At 38.4% G+C, this 16798-nt stretch overlaps 1 protein-coding gene across 1 annotated transcript; it reads right to left on the bottom strand.

The window, feature by feature from the left end:
- Nucleotides 1–350: 350 nt before the first annotated feature.
- On the bottom strand, nucleotides 351–3645 carry LOC149838690 (thylakoidal processing peptidase 1, chloroplastic-like). The gene is made up of 6 exons (XM_090007765.1): nucleotides 2664–3645; nucleotides 2056–2124; nucleotides 1891–1959; nucleotides 1721–1807; nucleotides 1020–1087; nucleotides 351–791 (listed from the first exon to the last, which is right to left on the bottom strand). The coding sequence occupies exons 1-6, from the start codon at nucleotides 3357–3359 to the stop codon at nucleotides 671–673; spliced, it is 1110 nt and encodes a 369-aa protein (XP_089863891.1). The 5' UTR covers nucleotides 3360–3645; the 3' UTR covers nucleotides 351–670.
- Nucleotides 3646–16798: the final 13153 nt, after the last annotated feature.

The following is a 16798-nucleotide window of genomic DNA, read 5'->3' as shown; positions in this document are numbered from 1 at the left end:
TGCATATAGTATGGGTTTGGAAGCAGCAGAGGAAGCTTTGGTATATGAACCAGATGGTATCGAAAGTAAAAACCCATATACTGCATTCAAACTTTTATGCTGCTGCTAGCAGAAGGGATGATGTCGCTTGGGTTAGGCGATGGATTAGACCTCAGAGTGCTGCTGGATCAAGACCAAGAATGAATCTCACGTTTTTTGTTGCTAGCAGTCAAATCCACCACACATTGAAGCCGTCCAAGTAGAGTTATAAAAGCCAGAAGAACATATGATCATATCAGATAGCTTCACTTGCATGCACTAGCTTAGAATTGGTGCCGCAATTAGACTCGTGGACTAAAAAACCAAGCAAATTACAAGGAAAACAAGATTCAAACACAGTTTCAGCTCCAGAGAAAGGAATGGCCCGGCTGTGTTAAATCCTGTATAGCTGATATTTTCAGTTATTATCTACAAACGTGAGTTTCCTTTCAATTGGAAATCCATACAACGAGTATGAAATGCATCGCCAAATTCAGTTCCGTTTGTGAAATAAAAAATACAGAAGTAGGAAATTCCAGTATTTACAGAAGCCGATGAAAATTCTGAAAGACAAAATTGACAAGGAAAAATGCCAGCAAAATAAATATGAAAAATAACTCTGCTGCAGCTTCAGTGGAACTTGGTTAGCAGTTCAGATGAGCGCAGGTGCAATTTGCTCTGCTTGTAGCTCATAAACAGTGTAGGATATTCTAGATGGAGGCCAATAACGAAGTATGGACCTGCCCACAATACTCTTTATAGGAAGCGGACCCCTGCAAACAAATTCAGCAAAGCTAGTTAGCCAAACACAAGAAATGCCATCGATGGATTGGAAAATGTAAAATCATGATGGTACTTGAAACTATTCATGTGTAAACAAAAAGTAGCCCACCAGAGGCAGGCAACTCCTCAGATCTATTCTTCCAGTCAGAAATTAGATGTCAAAGAGAATAACAGTTAACTAGTCATTAGATATATAATACATCAGGAAACACACATACCAATTATGGGAATCAAGACTGTTGTTGCGATTGTCCCCCAGCACAAATACATAGCCTTTAGGCACTCGCTGCATAAACAATAGAACAGAACTTTCAGAAGAAATTCAGGTTGCGACCATTAGTTCACAAGCAGCTGATCTCCAACACAAAATGTGATTTAGTTACATATATGAGGGTATGATTAACTGCATCACTACTGTTTATTACCAGCTGAATCATCCTCATGAATCAACCATAACGCAGCTGGTGACAAGAATGGCTTATGAAAGGTGGACCTCAAGAAGAACACCAATCTGAAAGTAAAACAGTAAAAGTGGGTAGTTGTTCATCCTGAACTTTTGAGTTATCCACATTCACAGTATGAGTCCAACTTTTAGGCACTAGTGCTCTTCCCTGAACTTTTGAGTCATTCATTCACAGTATGACACCAACTTTCAGAAACTGGTACTTTTCCTCATCCTGTGGAAATTACAACCATCTCTTTCTAACCTAACCGAGCTAGCTTTTCTGCAGACTATGCACCAATAAGTTCCCATGATCGCAGAGGTAGGAAGCATAGGTCTTAGGAATAACTTAGCTCATAACTACCAAATCAATAGCGTATGGAACAAGCCAACTCAGACAAGTTACTGTTCAGATTAAGCTGCAATTTTACACATTAAATGCTACAAGCGGAACAACATTTAGGAGAGAAATAGTACCACTTCATCCATTTCATATGCAAGCGGCTCTAGGATGAAATCTTCGTCTTGAACGATGCCATTCACCACCAACTTTCCGTCTCGAACCTGCCACAAGAGGAAAAAAAATCTTCTAAACTCTTTGTTACAACAGATGACAAAAGCCGAATCATAGCATGCAGAGCGCTCACCTCCACAGTATCCCCTTCAATAGCAACAACTCTTTTGACAAATTCATCTCCAGGACTGTAACCGTTTACCTGAGAGGGTCAATTGGTAGAAATTATCATGCTGCGCAGCAACAATAAACCAATTAATCGTCGAAATTGCATAATCCTCAAAAAAGTAAGTTTCACCTGTAAGGCAGGAGGAGCTCTGAAAATAACTATGTCAGCAACCTCTGGCTTCTTGAAAAAGTAGGACACCTGGGATATTTGCAATCATGATTGAATCAAGATGGTGCAATTACCCATAAAATTGCATCTACCAAGTGCAAAACAAAACATTCATTCCCAGAAATCTAATCTGGGTCACATCTCATTGTCAACCCAATTAGCCATCATGAGTTGGAGCACTAAATGTTCTTGGAGAAGATGATCGGAAAAAATAGAGCATCAACCAACATGACAAGCAACGGATGGTGAACCAAGAACTCTAATTTCTTACGAATAAGAAACTTCTAAAAGAGAATATGCACAAAATGGTTTTTTTTTATTAATGACCAACTATAAGAAAGAAAGAAAACAAAAAACAAAAGGAGCAACAATCCAATCTAATTTCTCCTCGTTGTCTCCATTCGCACAAATAACAAAACAATCAAGGCTCTTCTCTAAACCACAATTCTCATCCTTAGTGATCTAGCTAGAGATGCTTAAACTATTCTAGCAACACGATAACAGGGGGAAGTCTAACAAAAAAGAGTTAAATTCGTCCAATGAAGATGATCAAACAAAACTAAAAGTACCTTCTCTGCTAATATCCGGTCTCCCACATCAAACGTGGGATACATCGACCGCGAAGGAATCGATCTCGGCTCCGCCATACATGATCGGAACAGGAGCGACACGGTCACTGTTGTAAAGAGCATCTTCGCATCATCAGACCTGAAATTAACCCACTGCGGGAGCCAACTCCGGCCCTTTGAGCTCTCCTCAAGGTGAGCCATGTTCTTCCCCGAGTCCTTCTCCGTCTCCACCAAAAGCCCACCATCTTCCAGAACACTACTCTTCTTCATGCCCACCCTTTGCTCAGAACCTTGAAAGAACTCGTTGCATGGAAGCCACTTCGTCCCCTGGAAGAAGGGAATGATCGAAAACGACTTCAACCCCGACGACACCCCAAAGACGCCCACTGCTGCTGAATCCGAGTAAGAAACTCCGGAGATTTTCATGGCGGAGACCAACCCAACCAAAACCGGACTCATACATTTCTCGGGGAGAAGATCGCCATTGAAGTGCCCGTAACTCCGGCATGCCATGACTCGATACTGGCTGCTCGCGCAGGAATAATTGATCGAGGATGGCTCGAGATCAGCTCTACGGTTTGAGAAAAGGACCCGCGACCAGCAGCAGTCGTGGAAGAGCCTACAGTTGCTGGACCTGAATCCGGCGAGCGACTGCGCGATGTATCCTGAATACGCCGCCGTGACCCTGATCGCCATACCGGAAAATTTTTGGATCTGCCGGATGAACCGATACACCGAGGCCTCGAAGAGTGGAGGAGAGGCAGACGAGGCGGAGATCAGAGCGCCATCGCCGGAGAGAGAACGAAAACCGGGGAGACGGCAATGGAGAATATGGGGAGGGGATGAAAAATTGTGGAATTTTAGGAAGGAAAATCGGGAAGATTCGCCGGAATACGGGAGATCAAAGCTCGGGGAGGGAAGAAATTGGCGAAATTCCGACCTGACAGGTCGGAGAGAAGCCGCACAGGAGGAAGAGGAGGACAACAACGGAGCGAGATCCTCGGATGGGTTTATATAGTGCAGCGCGAAGTCAGATCAGTGAATTCGCCCCCGATTTTGTAAAACGTTTCATTTATGCCACTAAGAAGTTTGGGTGGGTAATGAGCCGCGGGCCAAGTTGACCCGGGTTTGGAGTCAAGGTTTTAGGCCCTGAACCGATTAGTTACCGAGCCAAACCCAGCCAGTTATAGCTATCGGGATAGATATTATTTCTATTTACCTAATTAGTTGCATTGATTATATGAGAAATAGAAAGATAATTAGATGGATGCATTATTCTTTTATTTAATTCATTGTTTTTGGTATTATATGAATTAATTTATAAACTCCATTGAAAAATAACCTAGAAATGGGTTTGGGTAGGATAACCTAGAACAACTAAAAACTGCAAAACTCGCATCCTGGAGCCGACCCATTTGCATCCCTATCTGTTGGTCATTGACAAGGATGTTTCTTCTCTTGGTTTGGGTTGGATATCCTACGGACTCGAAATCTTTGGTGTGTGGCTCTACACCATCAAATTTGATTGAATAAATGGCATGGATCTCGTAAGAAGGATAACAATTTCATGATTTTTTTTTAAAAAATATGATTGAGCTATTTTAGTTGTAAATTTGGAGCAGAGGAGACCCAAAAGATGATTGGATTTGGATCCCTAAGGGGTTTCCAAACCAACATGGATCTTAGTCCATATGTAACTATTCTAGATCCAAGAAAATTGGGTTTGATAACTTCCATGTTTTTTATTTTGTGGGGGTTGCGTTACGCAATCTGATGGCGCAGATGGACTTATATGGGTGTGTTTGGATTTAGGAAATTTAATAAGATTGAAATCCTATTTTACAAAATCCTTTGGTTGCTTTCCATTCATAAAGAGAAATTTAAAGCTTCGTTTGGGAACTGGCAGCTGGGATGGGAGTTTCCGCAATCAGGGGCCGTTTGTTTCATTCCCACAAATAAGAAGACACCATGAAAAAGGCATTCCATGATGGGAAGGCCATCCCAATGTGAAAATTTGCACATGGCCAACGTTGTGAAAAGAAAGTCACGATGACTGTGGGCCCCACAAGAAAATGGAGTTGACATGTTTGTTTCACTTGCATATGAAAATTTTCATGGAGAGTTTCATTAGTAAACCTTCATTTTCACGTGTAAATTGGGTGGGTGGGTCATTAGTAGAGCTGGTAAACGAGCCCAATGAACCAAACAAGGGCTGTTTGGGCTCGGCTCATTTACATACGCACTGTGTTGGGACTCGGCTCGTATGGCTCATGTGAGCCAAGCCAATCTGAGCACGTATAGGTTCGAGTCGAATGAGCCAAGCCCGAGTTTACTCGCCTAAATAAAAAAAGAGTATTTTTTTGAAAGGGTTTATACTGAGAATGTACCCATGACCTGTTAAATGCAGGTGTGCCCACCAATCTAACATACATTTTTTACATTACTGTACTATAAAATTTACATAGCATATCTAAACGAGCCTATATGAGCCGAGCCAAGACAAACACCTCTTGTTCATGCTCGACTCGGCTATGCATAACTAACAAGCTCATGTTCGGCTTGCCATCCAAATGAACCGAACACGAACTAGTTTGGGATGAGCAGGACCGAGTTAAGGCACGAGTTGCTTGGTTTGTTTACCAGCCCTAGTCACTAGTAGGGGTGGTCAGGCGGCCCAATGAGCCAAGCTGACCCGATCCGCCATGAGCTGGGTTTGGGTCAAGGTTTTTTGGTCCGGGCTCATTAGCTACCGAGCCGAAACCCAGCCCATTATATATGTGGCCTGAGTCGGGGTCAGCCTGCAGGCTATCTGCCCGGCCTGACAGACCTGAGTAATTTATTAATTTTTAATAATATAAAATTAAAAAATTAATTAATTGCATAGTAACTTGGTAACCATTATTACCGACCCGTTAGTAAATGAGCCGAGTCCGTTAAGAACCGGGCCAAAGCCCGACCCATTAGTAAATGGGTCGGGCCATCTTCGGGCTGGGTCACACTTAAAGCCCGAAGGGCCGAAGCTTTAAACATGCCCATGCTGGGCCGGCCACGCCCGGCCGCCCCGATGCCCACCCCTAATCATTAGTCATTGTCCTGATTGCAAATGTCAACTTTCAATAACATGTTTCCATGAAGCTGCTTCAATTGGTCCTCACAAAGAAAGGGTCCATCGTACGGCCAAGATTTGGCACATCCGTGTATAGGATCTGGCCACCACCAACCAAATTGTGAGTGTTACAGAGTTATTAGGTTACTTTGTAGCAGGATGGAAATGGCAAGAGGCATGATCAAGCAAAGGTGACTAAGTTCATGAAGTCTCAAAATACTACTAAAAAATGTTTGATCATCAACCAACAAATTTTCAAATTTTTTTATCACCCAATAAAATCAACCTGTCCCTCAGTCACATTAACTTTCATGCAATGTCACAAATCTTGTTTTTTTTTTTTTTAACAAACTCATCAATGAAAACCTTTTGTGATACAAAAAAAAAATTGTCCCCAATTCCAATGGTCGTCTATTTGGTACCTCTGAAATGCCATCCTTACCACTTCCATATAATTCTATCAGCAAACTCAAAGTTTATGGTAAAAACTTGGTCAAACTACCTTGGTGGTCGACGTTAGGAGTGGCCATTTCTTCTGCCTACCAAACCAAGCTTTATCAGTTTGGGTTGATTGTGCTTTGACCATTTCTTCCTTTCCTTGCAGGAGCCAAGATTTGTAGCTGGTCTAACATATGGGCCAGGCTCAGTATCATTTCCCAAATTGAGTTGGATCCACTAATCAGTTTAGTCTCCGCCTTTTTTTCCCTAGCTTCTAGAACGTGTCTGGATTTAGGGTACGCTTGGAAGAGAGAAAAACTCTCGGAAAAAAAAAGATTTGTTTATGAGAGTTTTTGATATGAGAAGTTTTCTAAAAGAACTAGTTTGTATAGCATGAGAAAAACAGAATAAAAAAATGTGAAAAATGAGAGAGAGGAGGAGGAGGGTGGTGGTGATGGTGAGATGATGGGTGGTGAAATGTGGTGAGATGGGTGGTAGAAAATAACAATAAATTCTCTTGGTATAAAACATTTCTCCACCTCTCCCGTGAAAGAATGTTTCCTATAACAGATTATACCTTTTAGAAAAACTCTCTCAGACAAAAAGTTTCTCTCGTCTGATAGGATCAAAGATTTTGTACGGATCTTTCATTTTTGCATCATTTTTCCATCTTTCTGGCTTCCAAACGTGCCCTTAGCAAACACACAAGATTTTCTTTGCCAATGATTCAAACAAGTTGGAAATTTGTGACGCATGCACATACGTAAACCAAGCAAACAAACACTAAATTCTTACTATCATGATTATGACCATTGGTACAGTCAAACATATTAAAAAAAGGAAGATGGATTTAGAGAAATGTTTGAGGTGTGGCTGTAAAAAGAGTTCCTCAAAGAAAGGGCGGTTGGATTGACAATTGATGATCATAATCTTCATCAAATCAGACCTCAAACACTACAAGAAAATTGTTAATTAGCGACGGAAATTTGCGACGGATTTTTTCCGTCGCAAATTAGCGACAGATTAGCTAGAGAAAACTTTCTTAATGAATCCGTCGCTAAGTAGCGACGGATTAGCGATGAAAGTTGTTTCATCGCTAATTCGTCGCTAATTAGCGACGAATTAACGACAACAAGTATTTCGTCGCTAATTCTCAATACAAGAAAAACATTTTAGCGAGGGATTTAGCGAGGGAAATTTTCCGTCGCTAATCCGTCGCTAATTAGCGACGGATTAGCGACGGAAAATTTCCGTCGCTAATCCGTCGCTAATTTTCGATTTAAACCAAGCGCGAAATTTTCCCTCTCTCCCTGTTTGAAATTTAAATCGACCGCGCTCGATTTAAACCGAGCGACGTCGGAGAGCTTATTGGAGAGCATGTACATGAGAGTGGAGGACGGTGACGCCGGAGGACAGTCGGCGATCGCTGGAGGACGTCGGCGCCGGTTGACGGAGGACGACAATGCTGATTCACGGAGGACGGCGACGCCGGAGGACGGTCGGCAATCGTTGGATGATGTCGGCGCCGGTTCACGGAGGACAACAACGTCGATTCACGGAGGACGGTCGGCGATCGCTGGAGGACGTTGGCGTCGGTTCATGGAGGACGATGACGCCGGTCCACAGAAGATGACGGCGACGCCGGTTTACGGAAGATGACGGTGCCAGTTCATGGAGGACGGCGACGCCGGAGAGCACCGGTTCATGGAGGACGGCGACGCCGGTTCGCGATGAGGCAGAGCGATCGTTATGTGCATGCAATGCCTGTCGGGTGCGGTATAAGTCCGGCTTAGTGCTGCCGGAATACCGCCTGACAAGGATCAATTTTTTTTTATTTTTTTTTAAAATTTAGCGACAGATTAGCGACGGATAATGTCCGTCGCTAATCTGTCGCAAATTAGCGACGGAATTAACGACAGATAATTTTTTTCGCTAATTAGCGAGCAAAAAATCGCGATGGCCTCTATCCATCGCTAATCCGTCGCTAAGCCGTCGCTAAACAGTTTAGCGACGGCTTAGTGACGGATTAGCGATGGATAGAGGCCGTCGCTAATCCACGGTTTTCTTGTAGTGAAATGGGACCAATTTAAAATTATATTAACAAGAGCCAAAGATGTTGATAGTTTGGATCTGTCAGCAGTATCATTAATACGATAGGGACCTTCATGTGGGCATTCAAAAGCATTGCTTCATATGCACTTGAGGATTGATATGTGCCAGTATCTTGGGGTATGTAAGACATGGATTGGGTGCATTATGAGATTTGGGCATTTGGAGCAGCATTTGTCAGGTTCGGTAGACAACCCATAGTGTTTTTTATATTTTATTTTTAATCAATGGCCAGTTAAAGTATAACTCACATGGGCTGTTAAAATCGGTTCACTAGGTGAATGGGTTTCTTAAAAAATCTAAGAATCAAATCGATGGAATGGTTTGTGAATCGATAACTTTTTACTATTAGATAACACTTGTCATTAAACAATAAAAAATATTTTAGAAATTTTTAAATAATTTTTAACCTCTTAAAAATATTAAACAACATGAATTAAAATAACACCCACACGATTCACGACCCCTTTTGAATCGATCTGAATCAGGCGATCCAGGCCAATTCAAACCGATTGTAACAACACTGGTGCGACCTAACCATCCAATTCTACCACATTAGATTGCTGGGACAACTCATAGTTGCCAGAAACAGGCACATGTATTGGTGTGAGGTTATGAAGTGCAGCATTGGTATGGGAGGGATTTAAAAAGGCTAAAGTAGACTGGGAGGGGAGGCCGGGGATACCTTTTATTTGAAACACATATTCATACGATAGATTTTAATAAGCATTGATAGCTAAGGTTTTTATAAGATTTAGTATAAGTTTTTAAAAAAAAGTTTATACCAAGTCTGTCAAAAAATAATAATAATTGACAGAAATAGAAGGCGTTCATACGGCCCAACTTAAAAATATTTGTCATCATCATCATCATCATCATCATCATCATATATATATATATATATATCATTTTCTCAACTTACCAGCTAGTACCACTTGTCCAACATGGAGTAGTATAATAAAGGAAAATATCTATGTTAAAACGACGACCACCAGCTTATCTTAAACAAACTACAATACATCCCTTAGCGAGCATTTAAAAGTCATATTAGATATTTCGAATACAATATAATTAAAGACATAGCACCCACATTGAAAATGACACCCAGTGCCACCAAAGAAGTGCAGCCCACAAAATTTTTATTCTTATCAAATTTGGTTGATTTCAGTGAGTCATCCAGAAGATAAGAAAAGTGTGAGGAGAGTTTGGACCTGTTATGGCATTGAAGGAATAGGTATAAGAAAGAAATTCTCACAAGGGTTTCTCGCACCTGGTTAGATGGATCTGCACAAGGCATTCAAGTTGAAGGACGTCAAGAGTTTCATAATTCATGGGGAGATTTTTTGTGGTGGGCAGAGGGAGGGAAAATAGTATTCGGGACACCGATAAACAACTGAAATAGGACATTACCAAAGTGGGCACCGCTTGCTGGTCGGAGCAGCTAGCGCATTTTACCTTGTGTTGGGACATTGCAAGTTTGAATCCCAATTGTATAATTGTATAACTGATAGGGGTTTGTTTAACCCGAGCTTGCCTATAAAAAATGAAAAATGATCGTATTAGACAAATATAATGTGTTTTTCAAAAATGCCTTAAAATTTTTGAAATCCGCCTACTTCCTAAAACAGCAAATAAAAAACTTTTTAGGACTTTTTTACCCTTTGCAAAAAATAACCTCACAAAGTTCACGTGATAAATAGTTTCACCCGTTGGCTAATGCAAAACCTCAATTAAATTTTATATTCGCATTTTTTTTGTAGTCCTCAAGAAGCGTGCAAACAATTATGTTATTTATGTGGTCTTCTCTGTTAATCATAAAATCTCAAATACTTTAATAAAATTGTATATTTTATACCAAAGTTGCTAGATATTATCCGAACATTTCTTTTCCTTTCTTTAATTGTCGCTTAAATGTATATTCACACCTATTTTTTTTTTTAGTCTTCATGAAGCACAAAAAAAAAATTTTGTGAACCTTCTTATGATCGTAACTTCGCAAATACCTTAGTAAAATCACATATTTTATACCAAAGTTGTTGAATACTGTGTGAATTTCCTTTTTCTAACCCTCACTTAAATGTATATTTGCGCATTGCTTTTTGCAATTCTCACAAAAAGCACAAATATAACTTATGCAAACCTCTTTTAATCGTAACTTCACAAATAACAAAGTCAAATCACATATTTTATAAGAAGATCACATATCTAATTGTGTGGAGAGACACAAATATATTGCTAACTATGGAGTAAAATCATATATTTTATAAGATCATATACTTTTTATTATTTATTACAAAATTCTAAAAAATTGCAACTCTTATGTTATTGTTTGCAACAATTATTTGCAAAGTTTCTTAAAATCGCAAATCCATCATTTTTTGTTATAATTTATTTGTTATCATTTAGTAGACATTTTATAATTCAGCAGACATTTCTTGTTATAATTCAGCAGATACTTACAAAATATTTTAAAACTATATACAATTCATCTGTAATATTCAAAACTATATACATTTATTCTCAACATACATTTAAACTATTATAAGTATTCAAAGTTAAATTATGAAATAAAAATTCAATTATAATTACATCTACTGACATTTACAAAATATTTTTACTTAATTACAATGATTTACAACTACAAAACACTACTCATAGCTCCTCGTTGACCCTAGCATAGTTATTGATAAACTCAATTTGATTCTGTATAAAGACTCCATATTCTTCATGTGTAAGAGCCAACTTTACATTTGCTTCACTTGCATTCTTTATGTGCATTCGACTCATTGACCAACGTTCATCCTCCTCATTCTCCTTAATGACACTCTTTTTAAATGCACTGCTTGCAAAATGTTGAAATTGAGCAACTACATCCTTATCATCGTCGGCAAGTACTATAAAGGATAAGTCAATATTTTTGCCATCGTTGTACCAGTCTTTAAGTTCAGAGAAAAATATGATGGGGTAATTGATCGGGTTTTTTTGTAATCGTTATTTTAAAACATATTTTTCATTGAAATACTTTGGAAAATCGCCAATCAAGTAATAAAAATCGACTTTCCACTATCGTAGTGAGTACGGATCAATCCACAGAGAACAGGATACACTCAGATTAAATCAAACAATTATACTTTATTGATATCAAACTTGTTCAATTACAGTGAAAAATACAATGCGAACTAAATTGAACAAGTTATGAAAAAGAGGAAGCGACGAGATGACTCCAAAGTTTAACGGAATATGCTGAGAACTGCAGTTTTGTATCACCTGCAAAACACAAAACCGAAGTTAGTTAAGCTACCTTGATGATTTAAAAATGGTTAAGTTTATGTTAATACTAAATGTAACTACGAATCTAATTTATACAGAAAACGAGAATTTACCTGAGCTAGCTCCTTAAACTAATTATTCTAACCATGAAAACATCTCTGGACTAATATTAGAATCATGATAAACTACTAAAAATCAAAATTAGAATGACTACGTAAATTAGAAAAAGACAAATATACCCCCATGCTATATGAAACCCTAATTCTTGATAGGCGATCGGAAAACGAAACGTAGACAGCTCAAACGGAGTCCGATTAGAGTAATTTTTATTCTGTTGAATTTCTGACAGAGTCAGAGATTCAACGAAACTTTTGGATCTTAAAAATCACTTTTGGAGCTCCGGATATAAGTGTCACAAAATCAGATAGAAGTATGAAACGAGCCTATCTAGAAAATCAAGTGTTGCGAGGGGTCAAACTATGAGGAAACCAACCCTAACAGTCTAATTATCGAACTAATGCATGCATACACTACTTATTAACCTAATCTTAATGTTAAAATACTGAAAATAACAAATCAATCACAAATTCTCGTCTCTTGAATCGACAATCCCGGCTAAAAGTAAAACCCTAGCCGGTTTGAGTCATATGAGCAAAGATCAATGTGACAAAAGTCTAGAACATAACCAAAAGCTATTTAAACCTAACTACACTATTTACCAAAGTATAGATTAACCAATCGAACACAGAAACAAGCTAGAAACAGGAAATCTAGTCAGTAACTTCTTAACCCTAATCTATTACTCAAAGCGAAAGTTAACTAGGCTACAACTATGTCAAGTGAAGCTAATGTACAACTAAACTAATTCACAAGCAAAATACACTACTCCTAGTCTGAATCAACCTACTGAACACCAATTAAGCTATTAGAAATACATTTCTATAATAGCAACCAATCAACTATATCGGGGTCAATAACCATCTAAATTGAGTAGGCAAAGACTACTCAAGTTTTTTTTTGGCATTCGGGTTGATCAATTGCTAAATTTCTAATTAACTATGAAGAATAGCTCGTCTAAATTCTCTCAATTGATCAACACAGCATACATGATCTAATTAGCACCTAAACAAGACCGTAGCATGAAACTACCAGAGAATCAATAAAGCTTATGGATTTTTTCAAAGCTAACATCAACTCACATACCATTAAACCTAAGCAATTCTAGCACCCAAACTAACTAATATAAAAGCAATTCGGAAAGCATAGCTAATGTTGCCTAATTTAATTCACAAAATACAGAGGGACTAGTAAGCACCTATTGTTGAACAACAATTCAGTTGAAAATCCTAATGCCTAACTTGACTAACCTAAAGCTGGAGCTAGTTAAGGCTAGGACAAACCAAACTAATCACATGAATAAAAAATAACGAATTAATCCTAATATTATCTATATGACTTCACTATAGCAAGGAACTACATATCAAAATTCTGCTAAAACAGAGAAATCACCGAATAAATCCTATATGCACACAATGGCCAAACCGGTTAACATGAAACAACCCTACTCAAGGCAAAAATTGGAACTATTCACATTATTAAGACTAGATTGATACAACCTACTTAAACTCTTAATTAACTAATGAACACCTAACTGATTACTGGTAACACAGAAAATTACTAACTACACAAAACATAATGCTTAATCAATCTACTAATTAATAGTTAAAACAACTAAACCTAAGACTAACACAGCATTATACAACAACTACTCACGTTCACCCGCCCAAATTGAAATACATCTAAGACATTAAAACAGGATTTAAACAATCAACAACTATTCTAGAGAGTTTAACATATCTACATCTGTTGTTAAAAGAAAATGCTTCAGCCGGCTAGATTAAATCTAGTTGGTTTCAGTGCTAGAGGGAAATCCAATTCAAGTGACAACAAAAATTATCAAAAACTCAAGCAAAGCCTAAAATCTAGACTCGATCTACATGTTGTTCCAAGCATCAACAGACTTACACTATGGCTAGAACAAAATAAAACGCAAACACAAAAAGATTCAAAACAAGCAATCGGTTTTAGCTAAATGAAGGGGGGAAAGACGACATACCGAATTTTAGGATGTCCGACGAATGGGAAGGTAGGTGGTGAGCGGTTCAAGCTCCGAAAGATGTGATTCCCAGACTGCTAAGGGTGCTGCTATCCCTGTCTATGGTTGCACGATGCTGAAGTTGTTGTTCAAGAGGGCAATGCCGAAGATGGAGGGCAATCCAAGCCTATCTCGGTTGGGGAAGGAAATTGGCAAGAAGAGATCGGTCTTTTTAGTAGTGCAGACAACACACCACGAAGAAGCAGCACTCCTCAATGGCTGCTTCACCTTTACAACACAACCACAGTTAGGGGTTAGCACAGAAATGGAAGTTGGAGAAGAAGATGAGGCGAAAATGATAAAGAAAAAGGGGCGATGAGGAAGAAGACGATGAAAAGGGGAAAAAATGCCATGGAAGGATGGAAGAGGAAGGGGAGGAAGGCTGGAGAAGATGGATGAGAGGAGAGGGTGTCTTCTGGTCGGCGTAAATTCCAAAGCAAGAACGAGAATAGGGTTTTGCCTTTTCCATTTTATAGGCAAGGTGTCTTTTTCTGGAAATTCCAGAAAAAGGATTAAAATGAAAGTTATTCTTGGGCGCCCTTTTTGAGGGGGGTTTTCTATAATTATTTTTAAAAATCGAATTTGGGTTAATGTGGGTTGAATTGGGTATGTTTTGCCCAAATCCAAGGCCCAAAATGGGCGTTTGGATCCACTTTTGACCCATATTGCTTTGAGGCCCGACCTGTTTCACTAAAAATGTGATATCTCTCTCGTTTTAAGTCTAATTCAAACAAAATTTGGATCATAACTCAATGACATTTAAATTCATCTAAGTGAGGGTTCTAAACTTATAAATGATGCATTTATGTAATAAAAATATATTATACTTATGAGTAATTTACGCATCATCAATATATAATCTTTTGTCCTATTCTTTATTATCAGAAGAACTATTTTGCTAACTATGCTAGGGAGACCGATTGGTTGTTGAACATAGCCAAATTGCAGGATCACTCAATTGGCCGCTTAGCATTCAACTTCATCCATATTGTGCAACCAAATGTTCATCATCGCAATGACCTTTGCTTGCATAACTATATCTTGATTCCCCTCATCTTCTTTTGTGTCTTCTTTGGAGCACCACTTTACCTACATAACGAAATTTCATTTATGGTTAATCGTATATTATATTACTTATAAACAAGTATAAAATATTATAAAAAATACTTACATTTGCCCATGTCAGCTTTCACAATAATTTTAAGTAATGGGAACCGTTAGAAATGTAATGATTAGACGCTCATCGATCAATCCCCTTTTTTGTTGCTTGACTGGTTTCATATTGCAATACATGAAAGTACAAGAAGAATGTGACCTCTTAGGAGCCTTCTAATAGATATGTGTTCCCATATTCAAACCTATTAGGATTCATACAATGATTAACATATTAATATATAGTATATTATATCATTCATGTTAAATAATATTTTAGTTTAAATCAACAGTTTATGTACAAATAAAGGAATAACTACCTTCAACAATACAAACATGCTCGTGATGTTTATTTTTCCAGTTTATACGCTATTCAGACCTTCATAGATGTGTGCAAATGTGGTTTTTACCTATGCATATTGGTCGACGCGATTCAAGTCTCCCACCAGTTCGATATACTAACTATGGATCAACTTTCTACCATTGTCGATAAATACACATGTGCTCAAGAAGTAGAGCAAAAATGCTCTTAGTTACTTATCTCAGATATTATCGGTACCGGACTTCCCTCTAATACATGATAGTTTCTCCTTCATTCTCCTCGTCCTACTGGGGTCAAAGTGATTCATCAGCTATGATAACTTCAATCTTTCTCTTATGTGTGCATCATCATTAGCTCTCAAATATATATCACGCATGTGCTTAAAATCTCTCCACCATTGTCCACTCATTGGTTCTCCTTGACACTTAAATCCAGTGATTCGTTATACGCCCTTCAACGTGATGGTCATCTCAATATCTCTGAACTGAAATGTGATGATTACCACATTCCAGAACTACACAATGGCCTCTAAGAAAGGGTGATTCATGTTCAATGGTGTAATCTCAAAGAATTTTGAAAATGTATACTTTCAAGCATGCCCTTCGCATCTTTCGATAGAGATAAGAACCATTGGTGTCCTTCAAACCAGTAGAACTGATGCATGTGACCTATTGGATCACTCTCCTCGCCTTGTGGGCTCTATGGATCGAGTATAGTTTGTGAAACTTTATACCAAACTGGGCTTGACCCAAGTTCTGATTAAAACCAGCAATTTTTCAATGTAAAAATGATAAAAATTATTTATTTACCGAGTATGGACCGGGTCGGGTTCATGTAGTTCTTATTGGGTTCGGGTATGGTTTCTCTTATGGTGGGTTTGATTAATTAGACCCAGGTTCGGACCCGATACCATACCCAAAAATTGGGGCCAAATATGTTTCCACCTAGGTCCGAACCAAACTTGACCAGTTAATGCCCCTAGTTCCCGACAAACAGTGTCTAGTTTTTATAGGTGCAAGTTAGGGAGATAACACCTCCTGGGATTCAAACATGAGACCCATCGGTTACATAGTGCTAACCAACGATCCATCTCATTCAATCCCGCAGCAAATGGAATCTGATATGTGACTTGGACCTTATTCTAAGTAGGGCCCTAGTTGTGGACCCTAACCCATATGACCATATCTATTGGGTCATAGTTCCATTGTTTGAGGCCATTTGAGACCAACGTAATAAATAAATCTCATTCTGAAGAAAACATTGGAGAGGAAAAATCTCCCAATATATTGAAAATTTTGCTTTTGTTGAGAAAATATTGGCATAATATAAAACATTAATGTACAGGTATATAAAAAATATAAATGATATACAATATCAAAAAAGTGCTTTATCACATTAGTATTGTGATAAAATTGCGCTATTTGCAAAATAGGCAATATTCTAGAATTATCACATTTTCTAATCACTATATGGGCTTTTGAGAATATTGTGATAAAAAGCACAATGCTTTCAAAACATCTTTTATGTTTGTTACATATCTATTCATAAATTGGCTCGGTTGGATCTTGGTCGATCCCACCCAA

The sequence above is a fragment of the Nuphar pumila genome, chromosome 5 (genome assembly GCF_984573655.1).
Source record: "Nuphar pumila chromosome 5, dmNupPumi1.hap1.1, whole genome shotgun sequence".
NCBI classification, from domain to species: Eukaryota; Viridiplantae; Streptophyta; class Magnoliopsida; order Nymphaeales; family Nymphaeaceae; genus Nuphar; species Nuphar pumila.
Note: the sequence above shows the minus strand (reverse complement) of the source record. Positions and strands in the feature narration are given on the sequence as shown.

Excerpts from the sequence above, each read along its gene's own strand:
- LOC149838690 (XM_090007765.1), bottom strand. The coding sequence starts at position 3,359 with ATGGCGATCAGGGTCACGGCGGCGTATTCAGGATACATCGCGCAGTCG. Across the intron at positions 1,960-2,055 it reads GAGCTCCTCCTGCCTTACAG|GTAAACGGTTACAGTCCTGG; the intron begins GTGAAACTTACT and ends TGACCCTCTCAG. Across the intron at positions 1,808-1,890 it reads TTGAAGGGGATACTGTGGAG|GTTCGAGACGGAAAGTTGGT; the intron begins GTGAGCGCTCTG and ends CTCTTGTGGCAG.